The sequence below is a fragment of the Nesoenas mayeri genome (assembly GCF_963082525.1).
Source record: "Nesoenas mayeri genome assembly, chromosome: 5".
Lineage (NCBI taxonomy): Eukaryota > Metazoa > Chordata > Aves > Columbiformes > Columbidae > Nesoenas > Nesoenas mayeri.
In genome coordinates, this window is record NC_137548.1 from 67,060,808 (window position 1) to 67,081,809 (window position 21,002).

At 42.1% G+C, this 21,002-nt stretch overlaps 1 protein-coding gene across 1 annotated transcript; it reads left to right on the top strand.

Moving 5' to 3' along the window:
• Positions 1-1,239: 1,239 nt before the first annotated feature.
• NAT10 (N-acetyltransferase 10) lies at positions 1,240-20,758 on the top strand (the record flags this gene model as incomplete). The annotated part of the gene is made up of 28 exons (XM_080345227.1): positions 1,240-1,347; positions 2,608-2,699; positions 3,309-3,480; positions 3,786-3,908; positions 4,669-4,730; positions 5,507-5,621; positions 6,905-7,012; positions 7,174-7,307; positions 7,653-7,746; positions 8,122-8,220; positions 8,776-8,912; positions 9,392-9,516; positions 9,669-9,819; positions 10,292-10,388; positions 11,100-11,216; positions 11,640-11,741; positions 11,850-11,924; positions 12,301-12,417; positions 12,595-12,728; positions 14,313-14,361; positions 14,977-15,070; positions 15,164-15,274; positions 15,888-16,060; positions 16,441-16,560; positions 17,435-17,533; positions 17,948-18,021; positions 19,921-20,004; positions 20,586-20,758. 28 exons carry the CDS (start codon positions 1,240-1,242, stop codon positions 20,677-20,679), a joined length of 3,060 nt encoding a protein of 1,019 aa, XP_080201353.1. The 3' UTR covers positions 20,680-20,758.
• Between the last annotated feature and the right edge of the window lie 244 nt (positions 20,759-21,002).

Below are 21,002 nucleotides of genomic sequence, written 5' to 3' on the forward strand. Positions count from 1 at the left end.
AATAGTTTGATTTAATTTTTGCTATACCTCAAAACTTAAATATTTTATCCCAAAATACCTCCAGTGGTATTAAACACATTTTTCTTACAATGTCGCCTGGTTTCAACACCTTCATTGTTCAAATGTTCAAAACTTTTCTCTGACAAAAGCTAAGAATAAATACATCTGTGCAAATAACTTTGGCGTTGAAAGGTCAGCGTTAGAGATTTCAGGTTCCTGGGAGTAGTTTGGTGGTTAGTTTGAGAATAAATTGTTTCCATAAACTTTCACAAAGATGGATCCAAATAGTTTTCCTGTTGCAACTCCACGGTTGCGCAGTTTGGGATTTTGTAACAGAAAACTTGCAGACAGTTGTGGTTTTATTGGACAGAGGAGCTTCAATGTTAAGAACTCCCTCATTTTATTGAGAAGCGAGGTTACTGACATTCCTTGGGATTTCGTAATTCAGTATCAGATGACACTGTAAAGATTTATTTTTGTGTAGATGTGCTGTCTTTGCTTTCTGTAGTCTTGTTTCCATAGGAATATGGTGTATCCAAATGCCTCTCAGCAAGGTCACAACATCACTAATGTAGAACTGGAAAAGGAATATCTTATAAAATCATGTGGGGCACAGTGTTTACTGCACCAGGGCTGGCTTTTGCAATCACGATTTATTTAAAACAAAGCATTAAAAGAAGAGAAATAAACCAATCTTGCCGTTGAGATTGAAGTTTGGTTTATCGTGACACAAAAGTCACCCAACTATAAAACACAAATAGATGTGGAAGTTCCTGGGCCTGTCGCTGAGCTGGTTTGTATCTGTGCTTTTGGGAGTCTGGGTTATTTCTTGTTTTGGTGTATGTGGAACGTAACAAAGTAGTTTAAAAAGGGGTAGTTTTAAAAAACAGCTTCCGAAACTGCATTTTTTTCCCTTCAAGGAGCCCTTTGGAGTGAACGACCGTAACCAGGAAAGGCTTAACACCCCTCAAACTGCAAATTAATAAATGCTCAATGCGTGTTTCCTCAACTCCGCTGTGGAGAAACTAGCTTAAATTGTGTTTTAATAATAATTATATATAGATATGGCGCGCAGGCGAACGGCAGGGGCAGCCTCGGTGGGGGGGTCCTTTTGCTGTGCGCGGCGCGCGCGCCCTGGCCCGTGCCGCTCCCCACGTGGTGTGTCGCGAGCTGCCGGCTGAGGGCGGCGGGAGCGGGAGGACGCGGGACGGGGACGCGAAGGACCGAGCGGCCGCAGCGATGCAGCGCCGGAAAGTGGACAACCGCATCCGGGTGCTGATCGAGAACGGCGTGGCGGAGCGGCAGCGGACGCTGTTCGTGGTGGTGGGCGACCGGGGCAAGGACCAGGTAACGGGGGCTCTGGGGATAGCGAGCAGAACGGCTGGGCTGGGATACCCAGGCCGCGGCGTTTTCCTCTGTGACAAAAATATATACTTTTAAATAATTAAAATAATAATTATTAAAAATAAGGAAACTCCGGTATCAGTGTGGGCTGGGGGATGAGCAGTGCTGGAGTCACCATCCCTGCGGGGTTGGACAGACGGACATGAGGTTCTCAGGACATGGGGCAGCGCCAGGGGTGGGTTATGGTTGGACTCCATGATCTTAAAGTTCTTTTGCACCCAAAATGAGTCAGTGATCCTATGAAGGCACGGAGAGCAGCCCAGCAGGGAAGGATTTGGGGTGCTGGTGTATGCGAGATTGGCCGTGAACCGGCAATGGGCGCTCACAGCCCAGGAGATCGATCGGATTCTGATCGTGATGGTTTTAAACTAAAGGGAGGGGAGATTCAGGCTGGACATGAGGAAGAAATTGTTGGCCCTATGGGTGGTGGGAGCCTGGCCCAGGTTGGCCAGAGAGGCGATGGATGAACCATCCCTGGGGACATCCCAGGCCAGGCTGGACGGGGCTCTGAGCACCCTGAGCTGCTGAAGATGTTCCTGCTCATGGCAGGGGGGGCACTGGATCATTTCGAAGGTCCCTTCCACCCAAACCATTCTATGATTCTATGAAACAAACAAGAACCCCAGCATTAAAGCCGGCACAGCCTGAGGCAGAGCAATGGTCTGTCTCAGCATGTAACTCACCGCCATGCAGAAACACCAAGCACTGTCAGAAATGCTTTAGGAGACTTTGGCCTTAAACATCACCTGTTTCACAAGCTCGTGATTTAAATAAAACCTATTACTGGCAAATCGGGATTTTTTTTTAAATATTTAATTTTCTAGCTAGTAGGAGCTTTATTCCTATTTCAGTCTTTTGTAAGATGTTACGTTTTTGCACTCAAGCAGTGTTTTATGTACCGAGTCATCTTGTAGATGTCACCACATCAGAGCATGGACTGGACCTACCTGGTAACGTTATACGGGAGAAATTATCCAATAAACTGATTTCTCATCTGAGACTCTGGGCTTGTGTTTTTTGAGTGGAAAGGGGAAGAACAGCATGGCAAAACGGTAACATTTTAGGATAAGTCAGTTCAGGGAGCTCCAGTTCCTGGGGAAATAAGATAATGAGTTGATCAGGTGTCTCTTCTATTAAGTATATATGCTCTTCGATGTTTGCTTGTCAGCACAGTTGTTCAGGAGCATTTCTGTGTGTTGGCAGGTGGTCATACTTCATCACATGTTGTCTAAAGCAACTGTAAAGGCCAGACCCTCCGTCCTGTGGTGTTACAAGAAGGAGCTGGGCTTTAGCAGGTAAGATGCCACGTGTGAAGCAAAACTCCATGGCTGGTCTGCAGAGCTCAGGTTGCGTGGTTGTGTTGTAAGGAGAAACAAGATCAGTTCTTGGAGGAGCTACAGGAAGTTTGGTCTTCCAGAACTTCAAATTCGGCTTCCATAGTATAGTTGACACCAGCACCAGGTACTTCTGGTGTCTTTCTGTAGCTCTGGACCAATCTCACCCCTCAACTTTTAAACCTCAAAAGACTAAAACTTTATTCCTCAGCTTGTTAGCCTCAGTATTATTTAGGACTGAGTGCAGATGAAGCATTAGCATGCCTTCATTTTGAAAAAGTGGTTAAAATTGTATTAGATTTGTGTGCGTACTTGCAGTCTGCACACATAGTCAAGAAGGAAGCATTACCTGAAACCCCATCATTCCAACCAGGTGGTTTCTCGCAAAACCAGCTGGTTCTGTGTGAAATCCACCACTTGGGGCACATGGGAACATCTCATGAAAGCAGCAAGTGTGATCCTGGATGTTTTTCCTTGGAGGCTGCGCTGTGACTTCCAGTTTGACTTGAACACAGGCCTGAATTCTCAAACCTTTTTTTAAAGAAATTTCTGTGCAATTTTGTTCTCCAGCCACCGGAAGAAGAGGATGAGACAGCTACAGAAGAAGATTAAAAGTGGAACTTTAAACATAAAGGACGACGATCCTTTTGAGTTATTTATAGCAGCCACAAACATTCGCTATTGCTATTACAACGAAACTCATAAGATCCTTGGTAACACTTTTGGCATGTGCGTACTTCAGGTAAGGACTTAAACTCCTGATTTAAAAAGGCCGTTGCACTAGTATAAATAGCTTTCAGTTTAAATGCTGCAGGAATAGTGTTCGTTGCTTGTGGTATTTCAGTTTTGAAGCCTTTGTGTATTTTTGCAAGTTTGTGAGGGTGAGACATCCCCGTCAATAGAACTTTAATGTGATATTGGTTTATGCACATGTCAAATGTGAATTAAACTTTGAGAAACGATGTTTTTAGGCTTTCTGTTCCCTTTAGTAGATGCTAGTTGCACTGATGAACTCAAAGCACCTTTGAAGTTGTATTTATTTCCTAGGATTTTGAAGCCTTGACCCCAAACCTGCTGGCTAGAACTGTTGAAACAGTGGAAGGGGGTGGAATCGTGGTGATTCTGCTGAGAACTATGAACTCGCTGAAGCAGCTCTATACAATGACCATGGTATGTTCAACATAATGTGCCTGTTTTATACGCATCATCGTGATTTTAAGTTTTGCTTTTATTATGGGCTGTGGTCTTCCTTCCATTATCTTTCCTGCTCCTTCATTCATCTATAATTGAATGATTAGGCAGTTCTGCCACCCTCCGTGTCCTGAAATGCTGCAAGGTTACCAGGGAGAAACACCCATCATTCACCAATGTAACCGTGTGCTTTTGTTTCACAATAGTTTTGGAAAGTATTTCTTCTATTTGCCCATGTAACAGAAAATTTAAGTAAAAAATAGGCCTTTCGAGTGTTTTGTGACCTGTTGCTAGGTGATATCAGCTTCACAACTACTCTATATTTCTAGATATGACCCATTCACACTGAGTATACTTATACCTAGAGCAGGAACTCTTTCCATTAGTAGTAATGCCTATAGGTGAATTAAAGTGCTAGACTATTTTTCCGTAGCATCCCTGGGGTGTTTGAAATATTCTGTACCTGGCAGAGTTGACCATTAGGTCAGGCAAGAATAAATAAGACCATTGTGAAAACTATGGGTGGGAAAAGTACGTTTTGAAACAAATATTTGGAAAATGCGGATGTTTCACAACAGGCAGAAAATCAGAATCCTGTATGGATTATGGTGTTGAAAGAAAAGCAGACTGGGATCCACAAGAGTGGAAAAGAAGTTGGATTGTCGCATGCATAACAATCGTGTAAATGTCGCTGTTACTGCTGTTACTTCTCCAGATTGACTTTTCCCTTTTGTTTCAGGATGTGCACTCTCGATACAGAACAGAGGCGCACCAGGACGTGGTGGGACGCTTTAATGAGAGGTGAGTTATTAAGAGTGCAAAGGATCTTCTCTGGAACAACGTCATGTCTTGAGATTGGGAGAGCAGCCTATAGATTTGCATTGGAATGGAGCTTCTTGGCTGCTTTAGTGAAGTTTTCATGTACTGTTCTGGAACGATTACAGTTTGTTGTTGGAGGAATTGCTTACAAAATTGTGGCATATGTTACAAGGATAGGCCAAAATCTGTGAAGTGTTCTGAGTCCCTTTCTTGAAATGCTCTGTAGAAACGCAGATGCACCCAAGTTCAGATACTTATTGTACTACTGTAAAACATAAAACTGCTTAGTGTGGAGTGTTCTCTGTGGTTTTAGAAGTGTCTTGTAAAGGTGTTTTCTCTGCTTCTATCGTATCGAGTAAGCAGCTCTTATTGAGTGAGTGTCTCTTAGGATGCAGGTCAGAACTTAGAAGGATGAATAAGCCAGCACTGTGCAGTCTTTAGGGGTCAGTGTTTGTCACAGTTTCTGTGGATTCACATCTTAGACTTTTCTGCAGCGGCCTCCTGCTTAAATGCTGGAAATCACTTTCTAGTTTTCTTTCTAGGTTGTTTTTAGTTAGTGTTCTTTGGAGACATCCTGGTAAGCAGGTACCCATTTTGTGTAGACGATCCTGATTTTATGATAAGTAACATAAGTAGTTGTAAGTAACATAAGTAGTTGTAAATACTATGTCTGGGTTTAGAAAAGAGTTTAAATTAACTACTAAAATGCAATTGTATCACTGGTGTTCTTACGGAGTTGCCTTTTCTTGACTGCTCAGGTTCATTCTGTCTCTGGCCTCATGCAAGAATTGCATCGTGATTGATGACCAGCTGAATATCCTGCCCATCTCCAGTCACGTTGCAAACATCACACCTGTTCCACCACGCTCACAGGTCAGTGAGTAACGTCACCCTTGGGAAAAACTGCTCTGAGGCAACCAGGGTGTGTTAAAGGTTTAAAAAAGGGGGAGCTTTCCCTTCACCCTGATTTATATCAAATATCTTACAGAGAAGAAGTAGAATGTTCTGCAAAAATACCACCTGATGCAGGTGAAGCATGGGAAGCTGTCTTTTTTTTCTTCCTTGGTGTTTTTTTCTGTCACAGCTTTTGTTTTGTGCTTGCCTGTATTTATTGATTTTGCTGTATTGCTGTTTAGTCTGGCAAGGTGGAGCTTAATTGCTGTGGCTGCTGTTTCAGAAGTGCACAGAGAGATTTGAAGCTGATGGGCCTTTGGGATGAGACAAATCAAAAGACCTTTCAAGGGCTGGAGGGTGGGAAAACACTGGAAATAAGTATATTAGAGGCTCAGGAGACACCTGGTGCCCAGGAGCTGTGGTAGTTGTTTCAGTTTCTGAGTTACTGATGCCACATCTCAGGAAACATTCACTGAATTTAGGCAGACATAGAGCTTGTACTGTTAGAAATGTATCCTTTGTGTCACTTTCAGTTGTAGACCAGAACAAAACAAACAACGCAAAACAACCAAACACACACACCCAAGCAAACAAAAAACTCCCCAAACAAACCACACAACACCAAATTCCCCCGGCATTATAACAATATTGACAGCAGCACAAGTGCTTATCTGTTGGATGGACAGATTGATGCCTTTGGAATTTTAAGTGACAATATGGAAAATCAGAATTCATTCCCTTTTAAAACAGATTGTCTCCTAGTTTATTATTTGGCTTTGCAAATGTTGATATTGGTTTGAAAACTGACCTATTGCTGCTGCAGTAGTTTTTCCCCATACATGGCAATATGTACCCCTCCTATGACAGGTATAATAAAGATCATAAAATGTTGGTAGAGCCTGAAGACTGAAAAATCAATTAAATTCCTCAGAAAATTTGTCCATGGTCTCTTCTTCCCAGTAATATCATTCTCCAGCTACCATTTACTGAAAAATCCTTTCCTTTTTTCCCTTCTAAGCTTTGGGAAGCCAGGATATCCACCTCTTGTGTAACCATTCTCCTGAAGACGCATTAAAACTGAAGTGTTAAATGTCTGTCCATTTAGATTTTTCTGTTTCTAGGGAGTGTACTCAACTTGTGGTAACATTTTCTTTCAAGAGATCTTTCTCCACCTGATAAAAGATACCAGAAGACATCATAAAGGTATAATTGTGCCAAAGCGTCCTTTACTAATGCTGTTACATTAAATCCTGTGCTGATAGGAGGAGAACCTGCGGCCGCAGGACCTGGAGCTGAAAGAACTGAAGGAGAGCTTGCAGGATACCCAGCCGGTGGGAGTTCTGGTGGATGGCTGTAAAACCCTGGATCAGGTTGGTGAGGTGTTGAAATCGAAGAGACGATGTGTCAGTCGGATGGGCTCAGCGCAGGGGTGGCACTGGATGAGCTTTCAAGGTCCCTTCAACCCAAACTATTCTACGATTCTAAACACAGCTGATTTTTGGTTTCCTTTATTATTTTTCCTGATCATCAGGCAAAGGCAGTTCTGAAGTTTATTGAAGCCATTTCGGAGAAGACTCTGCGCAGCACCGTGGCATTGACAGCAGCCAGGGGCCGCGGGAAATCTGCTGCCTTGGGACTGGCTATTGCTGGAGCAGTAGCTTTTGGGTGAGTGATCCCCCCATCTCCCAGGCTTTATTTGCACCCATGAGTTTAAAAATGGATCTGAATAGATTTGTAATTTCCAGTCCTACATCCCTCCTTTTTATTTTCATATATTTTGATTGCTGAATACACTGATGTTCAAATTCTTCTATTTCACAGTAATAAGAAAACATCAGTCTTTAAAAATCAAAATAATCACACATCAGTTGAGGTGTGTCTAAAGAAATCTGGTGTGTTTTGATTATTAGGTAAAATCAAGCCCTCATATAAAGAAAACATTCTACTTAGTACATATATGTACCTCTTTTTAGAAAAAGAGTTAAGCTCTTGTTTTATTTTTCTGTACAGTTACTCCAATATCTTTGTCACCTCTCCAAGCCCTGATAACCTTCACACTCTCTTTGAGTTCATATTTAAAGGCTTTGATGCACTGCAGTATCAGGTGAGGACCACAGACTGTTTACAATACTTCACACCATTCCTGTTCAGGAGAGCTTTTGCATCTCATCTGTGATTTTATGGGGTTTTTTAACATATATTAGCTACCAGCCTTTTTAGTAAAGTTGTGCAAACGTAAATCAGAATACAGTTATGTTTCCTTCTCTGTTTTTAAGTTGGGAAAATCTTTTTTGTGAAATACTTTTTAACAGACATAAATAATTTATTTCTCGGGCCTCTGAAGCTTTTGCTTTAAGAATTTTTAAGTACAATCTGAAATAACAGCGTACTCTTAGCAAGCTTATTTTGATGATAATGGTAAACGATATTTTTCTTAGTTCTTGTATTGTTCGTGCTGTTTAACAGTGTTTTCTTTCAGGAACATCTGGACTATGAGATTGTTCAGTCCTTAAATCCGGAGTTTAACAAGGCTGTTGTCAGGGTGAATGTGTTCAAGGAGCACAGACAGACCATTCAGGTAACTGACCATTCTTGTATTTCTACTTTTTGTTCCTAACTGTTGGCTTTACCATTGCTGTAGTTATTTGGATTTAAGCAGGTTCATTTTGTGTGATGTGTAATCGTCCTGATTGATTTTGCTTTAAGGCAGACCTTTTTTTTTCTGGTGGGTGACTTTCACAAAACATCTTATTTCTTTGTGTGAATAACTTGAAGATTACAAAGCTCCCTTGGTAATTGCATGTGTGTTTCTTGAAACAAAAGCAAAAGGAAGATGAAAGAAACAGTGAAGGAGGAACATATGTTTCTAGTGATTAGATTTCCTTTATTTTCATGATCTCTGCAGATAAATTTGCGTGGAAAAGTGCAAAACAAGATGTGTGCGCCAGTCCTTGTTAGGGTAACATGAACCCTCTCCCAGCCGTTTCTTTTCATGGCTCAGTCTCTGGCTTGATGATTGTGAAGAACAGGGACAACAAACAGCTTTCTAGAGCTCCAGCTTTGCCGACTGACATTTCCCTAATTCCCAGACAAGGTGTTGCTGACAATGACGGTGTCCTCTCATTCCTTGCAGTACATACACCCCGCTGATTCTGTCAAACTGGGTCAAGCTGAACTGGTTGTGATTGATGAAGCTGCTGCCATTCCTCTGCCCCTGGTGAAGAACCTGCTAGGCCCTTATCTTGTTTTCATGGCTTCTACAATCAACGGGTAAGGCTTGGCCAGCAACTCCCTTACCTGGGAAAGCAGTTGTGTGGACTATCTCTTGTCCACAGTTCTTATTTTATTACACACTCTCGCATCAGGTCACGCTGATTCTTATCTGTCATGGAACTGCTCCTTAAAATAACCAAGAGTCAGTACTTGCTGCTTTCCTTTGGTTCCACTGTGGATTCATGAAGTGTTTGACTTGCACCGATTCTGCTACAAGGAGCAAATACTTAAACAGGATTGCACAGTCTGTTAGGACAGAGGGAAGAATGACATTTTCCTTCCAATATGGAAGCGACAGGGTAGGCTGCCTTGTCCTACATGCGCAAGAACATCAAAAGGCAGCAATTCTCCTGGAATCACAGCCCTCAGGATGTCACATAGCTCTGGATGGCAGCCCAGTTCTGTGCTGGAGCTTCCCTGTGGCTCCCAATTGCTGTTTGATTATTTGCTTCAGACTTTTGCCTTCTGCTTTTCAGGTACGAGGGAACTGGTCGCTCATTGTCGCTGAAGCTCATTCAGCAGCTCCGTCAGCAGAGTGCACAAACCCAAGTCACCATAACAGCAGAGAACAAATCTACAGCTACAGCTAAACTCACCTCAGGTACTGCAGGAGCTTTTAAGGGATGAAAGCTCAGCAAATAATGATTTTCTGATCTCCTGGGAGAGACCTGGGGTTCAAAGGAACCCCATCCTTTTGGATTCTTTGTTAGCTCCAACTTCCAACACCAGATGTTCTCTGAAATCTGTTTGCAGCTCGTACTTTGCATGAAGTCTCCCTGCACGAGTCCATCAGATACGCCCCTGGGGACCCAGTTGAAAAGTGGTTGAATGATCTGCTATGTTTGGACTGTCTCAACATCACCAGAATTATCTCCGGCTGCCCGCTGCCTGAGACTTGTGACCTGTATCCTTACTCAGACGTTGTGCTCTGATCAAAATATCTTACTTTCAGATGAAGGAAAGGGGGCTTTTTCAAGCTGATTAGTAGTGGGCTCTTCAGCTAACGTGATGCCATCAGCACGTGATCTTTTAGCAAAGGTCTATTAAGACTACACTATGGGAGTTGAGCTGCCTTTGTAAGACTGGTGCTGTGTGTCACCAGGACATTGCCACACTCCCCTTTTATTGCAGAGAGAATCCTAAGGAAGGGTTGAACGACTGGAAGTCCTTGCTGAAGTTATAAAAGGTTTAGATTTACAAATTAAGGATGTGAAAGCTGGGAACACTGCCCGAAGTAATTCGTTTTTGCCAATAGAGCTGTAGAGCCTAAGAGCAGAAGCCAGCATGAGGCTGCACTGAAAAATATTACTCCTAAACCAACAATGAGCTTTTTTCCATGTTTCCAAGGAGGTTCAGTCCTTAACCCCTCTGTTTAGATACTACGTGAATAGAGACACCCTTTTTTGTTACCACAGAGCATCGGAAGTTTTTCTGCAGAGGCTCATGGCCCTCTATGTGGCTTCACACTACAAGGTAAAGCTTGTGCTCCTTCTGCCAAAGTTTCAGCTAGGAATTTGGTGGAGAGAGTCTGAGTGAATTGATCTAATCACTGTTTTCTGAACAGCTTCAGTTATTGTATACAGTATTCTCCCTTCTCGGAGAAGATCTCTGCCTTGGTCTTGGCTGAATACACCAGATTTACAGACAGCTTGAATATTCTTGTCTTGAGAAATTCTGGAGACTAAATTCTAGATGAGACTGCAAGCTTATCAGAGTAGTATCAATGGTGAACCTCTTCTGGATTTCTCTTTACCCTCTTCTAGTAGCCTCAAATGAAGCAAAAGAGTGGTACCATTGTAGTGCTGAAAAGACGAATCGTTCATCTCAAGGTTTCAAGACCATAGGTGACTAGTAAATGTGAGTGGTGAAGTCCATAAGTACCAAAAATCTGACAGTTCAAAACAGAGTCATTTAAGGTTTGGTAGATTGAAAGCAGCTGTATAAAAATGGAAAGTTAAGTTCCGTGCATGTGAGAGCAAGAGGTTTCACTTGAGAAAAACAGATGCTGTCTGGTTTAACAGCCATGAACTTGCCCCTGATGTTCCTCAGCCATTAGTATTGTACTAGTTCCAAGTCTCTTAATAGCCCTGAATTCAGAAAGTGGAGCTACTAACATTACACTCGACTTGGAAGCTACTCTCATGGAGTAATCCTGCAACTTTCTGATACATCTTTACCCTCCAGAACTCGCCCAATGACCTCCAGATGCTATCAGATGCACCCGCCCATCATCTTTTTTGCCTTTTGCCACCTGTTCCACCCACCCAGAATTCGTTACCAGAAGTACTTGCTGTTGTTCAGGTAAGAGAGCAGCTTGTAGCTATGAACTGTTCAACAATGTACGTTCCTAGAGATGTAGAAATAGTTCAGCCTTTGACTGCTGGGGATCTGACCATGTGCTTCGTTCTTTAACGCACATTCTTGATTGTGTTTGGTTCTACTGTTTCTTAAAAAGGCCCATTTACGTGAAAAATAATGACATTTAAAGAGAAATATTGGTGGGACAAGCTTTTATGTTTGCTGAAAATTCATAGAGCTCTTTCGATGCTTTAATCTCCTGAGGCTTGTCTTGCCTTGCAGTGTAATTCCTGCTGTGCCAGATGTGCGCGTCAATACCGCATCAGGGACGCAGCAACCGAGTGTAAATTGTGATTGTGCCGCAGTGGAGTGACTGTAGAAGAAAAGAGGTTTTCTCCATTAATGGTCTTTTACCTTTTCCGGCAGGTGTGCTTGGAGGGAGAGATCTCTCGCCAGTCTATCATGAACAGCCTTTCCAGGGGAAAGAAAGCTTCTGGTGATCTTATTCCATGGACCGTTTCAGAGCAGGTGAATAATTTGGCTGTGTACTCCCACCCAAGATATTTTTCAGCGCTATTTTTTATTTTTAAGAGTACCCACCTGTGTTCTTTACATTGACTTTTGTCTCTTATGCAGTTCCAAGATCCGGATTTCGGGGGCCTCTCTGGTGGGCGTGTTGTTCGTATTGCAGTTCATCCAGATTACCAGGGGGTAAAGTATTTTGGACCCCGGTTATTGTGATAAATCAGCATTGTAGCCTGTCAGCATCCCAACAGTCAGGCTCCAGTGAGATTTATTGTGAATTCCCGAATGTTCATGCTGATGTTTGGCATTTTCTGAGTGCCAGAGTTAAGCACCAAGAATTATTATGAGTCCTGGACTAGCAGCCGGGTTCTCATTGTGATTTGGGACATCCTGTTGTGCCCTTCATGGAGCTGCTGTGTAGCAAAGAAAACCTATTTTTGCAGTGACTGAGTGATCTCTGGCCTGATGATTGTTCATGGGTTCGTGAGGGGTGAATGTTGTTGCTCTGCCTTAAAAACTAGATACATTTTTTTGCTTATAGTGTATTTTTGCTGCTTCACAGATGGGCTACGGCAGCCGAGCTCTGGCGTTACTGCAGATGTACTATGAAGGCAAATTTCCGTGTTTGGAAGAAGAACCAGTTCAAAAGCCAAAAGAAATTACAACTGTAAGCGGTGAGGTATGGAGCTCAGTGCATTTCTTGGATTTTCTCTTGTGCTGTTTGTTTTTCACTCTGAGTGATGATTCCTCTGTGTAAGGAGAAAATACTCGTATTTATTTTTTATACAAAATAAGAGATGTAATTTGCAGGTTTCTGTGAGGGTTGCTACTAATCCATTTCTGCTTTCTCTTTCAGACCGTTAGTTTACTAGAAGAGGTTGTGACACCTCGGAAAGACTTGCCCCCTTTACTTCTTAAACTGAGCGAGAGACAAGCTGAAAACCTGGACTATTTGGGGGTGTCTTATGGCCTAACACCAAGATTACTCAAGTAAGACATTAGGCTACTTGCTACTTACATCCAGTGCAAAATATAACTGTATAAATTATATATATTAAAATAATATATATTACGTAATATATGTAGATAATATAATGTGTAAATATAGATGCAGATATTTTAGCCCTTGGACATTATCTCTCCATATTTCACTCGATTTCTAAAGCTTCTCCTCTAAGACCTTTTCTTCATGTACAGTTGGGCTGATCCTAAATGCAGTTTTTCCTCAGACTCCTTCTGAGGGAAACCCATTCCCCTCTTGGTTGTCCCTGTGATGCTTCTAAACAGTTAATTAGCTTTAATTGCACAGATTTTCCAGGCTGGAGAAGAAATAACAGCCTGTAATAAGTAGGGAGAAGTTAAACAGTACTTCATGTGACCTGTAGAATCTTGAACTTCTGCTGGTTGTTAGTTTCCCGTCTAATGTAAATGCTTTTCACCACAAACTGCAGCTGCTTCTTTTCTGACCATGGGGGAGCTGAGTTACTGCAGCACTAAATCATTTATTAATTTTTCCTAAGTTTTGGCTCCACTTTACAACATGGTTTATATAAAAACAGGATCGTAGAATAAATAGTCTAAAATTCAACAAAATATCTAGATTTCTGAGGCTTTCGTAGCCGTAGTGTGGGAAGTAGCGAATCAATAGCTTGGGACAGAGTTTCAAAATGATGCAGAATTCTTCCCATTGCAAATTGTAGAGCAAGTGGTTCCAATGTCTTTATTTGAACGGTCACTCTTGGGGCAGAGCGGAGAGAATAAACTGTTCCACTGCTACTTTCCTTAATTATTTGATGGTTAGTTGAGGTGGGATAAATAAAAGGACAAGCAGGGAGAGGCTGAGGTGCAGAAATAGGGCTTTTTGCTGAAATTTTGAGCATCGTGTGCAGCTGCTGAGCAGTCACATCACGGCCTGGGGAGGCAGGTTGCCAGTGACAGTTGCTCTTGGGTCTGGCTTCTTTCTTTTGTCTGGGACACCATATGTTTGGTCTCAGCAGGTCTTTTTATACTAGTCCTCCTTTTCACCAGGCCAAATGAATAGTAGGATCAGTTCACAACGAAGATGTAGGAAGATCAGCAGGATTTTGCTGATCAGTTTGGGATTCTCTCTGGTCCACAAGTGACTGTTTGAAACCTGGAAGATACCAGGAAAAATGGTCATTCATTGAAGAAAAGCAGCGTCCCTGAAGCGAGCTGGAAATCCTCAGCCCCTCCCCTGGGGATCCCTTAGGAGTCTCTGAAATTATTGGGCAAAACCTGTTCGCCTGTTTTTAAAGGAGGCCCTGGAAGCACGTCAAATACAATAATCTCGTGTCATGGCTGTCGGCCTCTAACAGCTTGTTCATAGTTTGATATCACAATCATCACTTTTCACTCCTCTAAATTAGAACCGCAGTCTGATTGCTGTTACTACTTTCCGTCAGTACTCATTTTCGTTAGTTGGTGGGCTGTCTTACATGCTTTTGCTTACTTTTCAACAGTTGTTCTTGTATGGATTGAATTTAACCACAAGCATTATTGTAGAATCAACACCTCCATAATTCTCAGCGTGTTTTCTCTTTTCCTTTTTCCTAGGTTTTGGAAACGTGCTGGATTTGTGCCAGTTTATCTAAGGCAGACACCAGTAAGTAACCTACTGTTTCTGAATGAAATCCAGCCCTATTGAATCCACTGGGCATCTTTCCATTGGCTTCTGGGAGATGCGATTTGGGCAGGAAAGTTTTCTGAGGGTACATTTGGGAGTTGGCTTATGTTTATTTTTCTTCTTTGGGCCTATAGTTAACTAAAAGGTTGTGAATATGGTCTTTTAAGTAGTTTGCACTTTAAAAATTACAGCCAAGGTGGGTGTTATTAATGGGGTTATTAGTAAAACATGCAAGTGGCCCTTGAACTGCCTGCTCTTGTTTTTCTAGGTGTTTATAAAAAATAGCACTAGAAGTTATAGTGTTTTTCAGGAGAACAATCTGTTTGTCCTGTGTCACCGCATTTTTCTCTTTGGTTTTTCTGGCTCTTGAGCTGTACCTGGAATTTGCGCTACTGGTTACATCAAGAAACCAAAATCCCTTATCACTGGGATTTACAAAATTCAAGAAGTTCATCGCTTTTACGTGAGGTGCTGGTGACCAGTAGCAGTTGATACCTGTGTTGTTGTTGATTTAGAAGATCTTTACCTTCTTCAGTTGTGCACAAGAGTGCAAAAGGTTCATGGGGATGATTGGAAATAAATCTCATTTATTAGAATGACCTGACGGGTGAGCATTCGTGCATCATGCTGAAGACGCTGAATGAAGAGGACGCTGAACAGGAGTCTTGGCTTATTGCCTTCTGGAAAGGTAACTTTCATTTTGCTAACACTAGAAGAATCTTCTGGGGTATTTATTCTAGAGGTCCACAGGAGTAATTTATTTTATCATTCTGTACTATAGATTTTAGGAGGCGGTTCCTTTCTCTGCTCTCGTACCAATTCAGCACGTTCTCTCCATCGTTGGCGTTGAATATTCTACAGAACAAAAATATCAAACAGCAGCCACAGCCGCGTGAGTACCCTGGCTCACCATGTTCTGTTAGACTGCAGTTTAAAGTCTATGTACGTGTTCCTCGGAGTTCTCAGAAACACGCATTGTAGGATGTCTCCTGTGAAGTGCTGTGAATTCCTCTTGGTCAGTTACTGTGTTGTGTTCCTATTATCCAGGAAAACGCTTGTGTTTCTTAGTGAAAGCTAAGAGGACATTTTCTGCCACTAAAACCAGGTAGTGGCTTTTTGGCATGTTTCTTTTTTTATCCTGCTTTTTTGATTGAAGATTCAAGTAACCCAAAATTGAAGAGCTCCTGACTATAACAGCCAAAGGCATCATAAAACATGGATGGATACTGACGCCTGCCAAATCCAATATGGAATTAAAAGGGAAGTGTTGCATAGGAATGGTCAGTAGGAAGAGCAGCTTGCTTAGGATCTTAGCAAGAATATTGTCATCAGAAATTTGGAAATTAGAACGCGATCTTTCAATGAGAGAGGCTTTAGTGTGTTGAAATCTGAAGCGTCTTGGGAAGTGAACATACGAGGTAGCAGTTGGAAAAGGAACGTGTTTAATACTGAGATACTGGATAGCCCTGAAGAACAGTCTTGACATTGCTGTCTTTTTGTTGTAGCCATCAGCCGTGCCGAATTAGAATCAGTTTTCATCCCGTATGACCTGAAGCGATTAGAGATGTACTCCCGCAACATGGTGGACTATCATCTCATCATGGATATGGTCCCTACCATCGCCAGGATGTTTTTTCTCAACCAGCTGGGCGATATCTCTCTCTCTGCTGCGCAGTCGGTACGTGTCGCTGTGAGAACCAGCCATGCTTCACCTCTTTTTGGAGATATATTTGGAATAGTTTCTTGTTCTGTGTCATCTTTAAAAAATATTTAGCTTCAGTTAATTGCTCCTTTGTAGTCCTCTTCGTGGTTTCTCCTGCTTGTAGTGTTTTTCCACCTTTAGTTGGACTTCAGGAGAAAGAGATTTGTCTGTACTAAGTATGGAATGCCACCTGCCGTCTACAGAAAAATTTAGGGGTGTTCTACCGCATCTTTAGCTCATACCAGGGAAGTCTTGTATTACTTAAGTAGAGCAAGGACTTGGTAAAATGTTGGGAGTGTAGAGGGTTGTATTTGCTCAAAAAGCCTCTATAACTGAAATACATGTCATTTCCTCAGGCCCTTTTTCTAGGGATTGGCCTACAGCACAAATCTCTGGACCAGCTGGAGAAGGAGGTGGAACTGCCCAGCAGTCAGTTGATGGGCCTCTTCAACAGGATCATCCGCAAAGTGGTCCAGGTAGGAGCATCCCAACGAGCTTTGTCTTGGCTTTATTGGACCCCAGTTTAATACCAGTACTGGGCCTGGCACTAACAGAAAGCTGAATCGGAGCTGTGTATCTTTAACATGTCCCCAGCGATTGACTGTGAGCTTCTTTGTAAGAAATCCCAGTGGAAAATCAGATATTTGTAGCATTGATTTATACAGCATTTTCCCAAATAATAGTGCTTGTGCTATGTTTTTAAATGTTGAAATATCCCGACTAAAATCCTGAGCACACAGCCCATCTTGGCAGCTGAGCCCGAGCCACTTGGTTACAATTGTTCACTGCATTGTTGGCATCTCAGCTTTTCTTGAAAAAACACTTTTCCAAGGTCATTTAGAGGTAAACTTGAAGTCCAGTGAAATAACTGCAAAGCTTTGGGTCTGGTTTTGTGTCTGTGTGATAAAGTGAGTAACGTGATGAGTTATCAGACGGAGAGAGGGACAGAACTCGTGCTCACTGTAACACCCTTACAATTATCTTGAAAAATATAACACACAAAACAATAGTGCAGCTTTTATCTGCAAATGTTAATCAAATGATGCTGTACTAATAAAGTCTGTTGTAAACTAAGAGTTCTCTACATGTATGTGAGTGACATTGAGTGCTGACTGATCTTAGTTTTATACTTTTTATAAAAGCTGTGAATAATTTTGCCTTCAGGAAGCAGCCTTGAGCTTTTATTTCAGTATGATTGAATGAATGTGTCAGAAATAAACAACTGCCTGATAGTATTTGCAAGGTTAGAAAGGTTTCCTGGGGACAGACAGCATTTCTTATATATTTTAAAGCGATAACCTAGAAGAAACATCATCAAGTCTTACATGTGTTGGCTTATTTCATTCTCAGTTGTTCAACACAGTCCAGGAAAAAGCTGTGGAGGAGCAGATGGTGGCAACAAAGGATATTGTGATGGAGCCAACGCTGAAATCTTTAAATGACGATTTGGTAATTATGAACAACTTCTTCATCCATATGTAAACGCTTTGTGGAGTTCCCTTGAGTGTAGGAGCCTTGTAATCTGAATTTTCTTGGATGGAGAGAATTCCACATCGTGTCTGTCGCTTTATGGTCGTTAAAACCTGACAGCTTTGCTTTACATGCTTGTAGTCAGGCTTTGTTAATCTGCAATACAGATTGTTTGCGGAACCTACTAAGATGTTTTTGGAGTTATACGTTACAAGTGTATGTAGGCGAGTAACACCATAATGCAATTATATAAAAGAGAGATGCCTTTCAGGATCATCTGGTATTTATTTTAGGGGATGTATTTCTCTTTCAGTGGGAAAGGCATTTTCCTTGCATTACATGGTCACTGTTGCACTAAGAACTTAATGCATCTGTTGTGCTGCCCTGTTGTAGGAAGAAGCCGCAAAGGAATTCCAAGAAAAACACAAGCAAGAGGTGGAGAAGCTGAAGGGAATGGACCTCACACAGTAAGGATTTATCCGTATGAGTCTCAAATGCAGTTTTCCCCTCGTATCTGTTTGAATGCTGCGTCACTCGTGCGTTTTGCCGAGCCTTGTGCACAGGGCTGTTGCAATATGATGGTCTCAAACCATCCTGGCTATGTACAGTATGCATATTACACATACGTAAGTTATATAGTTCTGTAATACGGAGTAATAAAACAAGCTGCCTGGCTGTGGGCTGTTTCTAATTTCACAGCTTCCCTTGCTTCTAGAAATAGTCATTATTTCCTCAAAGCGGGATGCCCGGCTCCTGTTGTCTGCTCTCCAGCTGAGCCGCGTGTGCAACTCAGGTGAAAATAGCACCTGGCTAATTTTAATATTCTCTTCTTTAATTAAAAAAAACAAGAACAGCCAACCAGAGCTCCTTTTACTACCCACAGTGTGCCCAGTTGCCTTTGAACTGCTCTAGAGCTGGACAGTTTGTAGGATACCGAGTTGCTGAACCAGCAATTTACTCCAAGTGTCAGCAGGTGTCTCTTTTCATGGGCCAGCAGGAGTTACACGTGCCACTCTGATTCTCTCCCTTCTCCTCCTACATTTTATTATATAAACCCTATTTACTGTACTGACATCCTAGAAAACTTGTCTGATTTGGCTCTGGATTAACCTCTCTTAAATTTGAGAAAAGGAATAAAAGCTTCTTTGAATCTTTGGTTGTCTCGTTTGAAGGAAGGACAAAAATGAATGCGACTGTAAGTGACTTGCAAGTCGGTCACATTAGGAAAACAATATAACCAGAATGTTTAAAGAGTTTTAATTCAATTTTTTCATTGGTAGTGTTACATACCCGTTGGTCATTTTGGACCACGTTCCCTTTTTTCACCCAGAAATAGATTTCTGTTCTCCATGAGGAAAGAGAGATAAAAACCTATTTTGAACACTTTTCAATACAGGTTATAGAAAACTAATAGAAGAGCCAGAGCTGTTGGATTTGAAAGGTTTTGGCCAGCATTGTTCAGCCTCGTGTGGACAAAGGCCATGGGAGGTGGAGACCAAGCGCTCAATTCTGCTCCGTCACTCAAATTTGTGTGTGATTTCCAGGGTACTTGAACACCCACACCAGGGGCACAGAACACGAGCTTATTTGAATAGCAATTGTTGTCTTCATTTCTCTTTTCAAATGAAAGCTGCAGATCTTCAGTTTTCCCAGGACTGATGCAGAAAAACTGCACCATTCAAGCCAAGTGCTGGTCTACAAGCAGCTGCTAATTTAACTCTATGCATATATATATAACATTATAAGCCATTGCTTTTTGCATCCTCTTCCTTTACCACCCCAACCATCATCCTCTCTTTTGGAGGGGGAAAAGGGAAATAAAAAGCCCTCAGGCTTTTATAAAGAAATCCATATAGTGAATGTAGATCTGATTGTGGTTGTCGGGCTGTAGCGACTGAAGGTTTATCTTTTAAGAAATCTGGTGGCCAAAGGAGAACTGTACACCACTATGGAAAGAACGAATATAACCTTTGTGGCCTCATTTTGTGCTTTCCTGACAGCTGCGCTCTGAGCTCAGCGCTCTGCGCACTCTGCTCTTTGGACAAGAGGTTTACCCAGAACAGTTTTGTGATTTTTACAATAGAGGCTCAAGCATGAGCTTCATTTGACACTGCCCAGCGTTGGATGGGGACAATTGCTGGTTGCTGTTGACCTAGTTTGGACCCAGTCTGCTGGCAGGGTCGTGACGAACCATTGTATCCCTCTGTTGGTCTAGTTTTGTGTGTATTTCCAAACCTGGTTGGGTGCTGACGCAGTGGCTTTGTTAGCAGAGTAGTGTCTGCCAGGCAGTATAATCACATTATTATTATTATTATTATTATTATTATTAGCTAGCAATTTTACTTGGATTTTCCTTTTTTACTTAGATATATTATCCGAGGTGACGACGATGAATGGAATGAGGTGCTAAGCAAAGCAGGACAGAACGCTTCCGTTGTCAGCATGAAAAGGTTAAGAAAGCTGAAATACTCCACAGAAGTCTCTCTGGTCTTTCCTGCTGCCTTATCATGATCTTTTTCAAAAGATTGAAGCTGAACAGTTAAAAGCAGATAAAACGAACTTAGTGTCCTCAATAGATGCTCAGTTTTCCTGGAGAAATGAGGGTGTGAGGACCTGAGAGCTCTGCTGGGTACTCAGGGGTTGCTCCAATGGCCAGGCTGCTGCTCTCAGTTCTGTTCTAGAGTTTACTCCTGTCTTCATGTAACTCAGTTGCTTATTGTAGCGTTTTTCTGTTGACACGGTAAAGTCTTGATCGTGGTCACACACAGAAATTGGTGCAATTCCTCCCTTGGGTCACTTTTAAAGAAATAACTTATTCAAATTGGGTTAGAGAATGTGAAAGACACTAGAAAATCTTGGTCATGCTCCTGTTTGTACTTTCTCTAGCACCAGTTTAAATGACCTGAGAATTTGAAAGCGCTTTCCCCCAACCACATTTCTAGACCCCCACCCCTCCTCTTTTACAAAAAAATTTCCCAGCTGGATGAGAATCACATGTGTTTTTAACAGATATTTTGTTCCTGTTTCCCAGTGACAAGAAGAGAAAATTAGAAACAGCAAGAGGACCCAAGCCAAAGAAGAAATTTCAGAAGACTAAAGATATAAAGCAGAAGCGGAAGAAATGACTTTAAAGCCAATCAGTGGACTTGAATTAACCAGTGCTGTACTTAAGAAGTACTATTCTCTTTTAAACCAAAAGACTTGCTTTTGTGGGGTGAGAGCTGGAGTGAAGAAGAAGCTTTAGAGGTGTTTTTAAGGTGTTTGTACTATGAGAAGCACAGTGGCAGTGCCAGGAGCCAGTCTGGGAAGGCTTCTGATGAAGTGTGGCTGCAGAGCTCGAGCGAGGCGCTGTGCACGCTGCCACATCATCAGGGCACTTCAGCAGCTACGGACTTTCCATTCAAAGAGGGCACATCAAGCTCTAAACTTTCCTGCATCTTAATGGTTG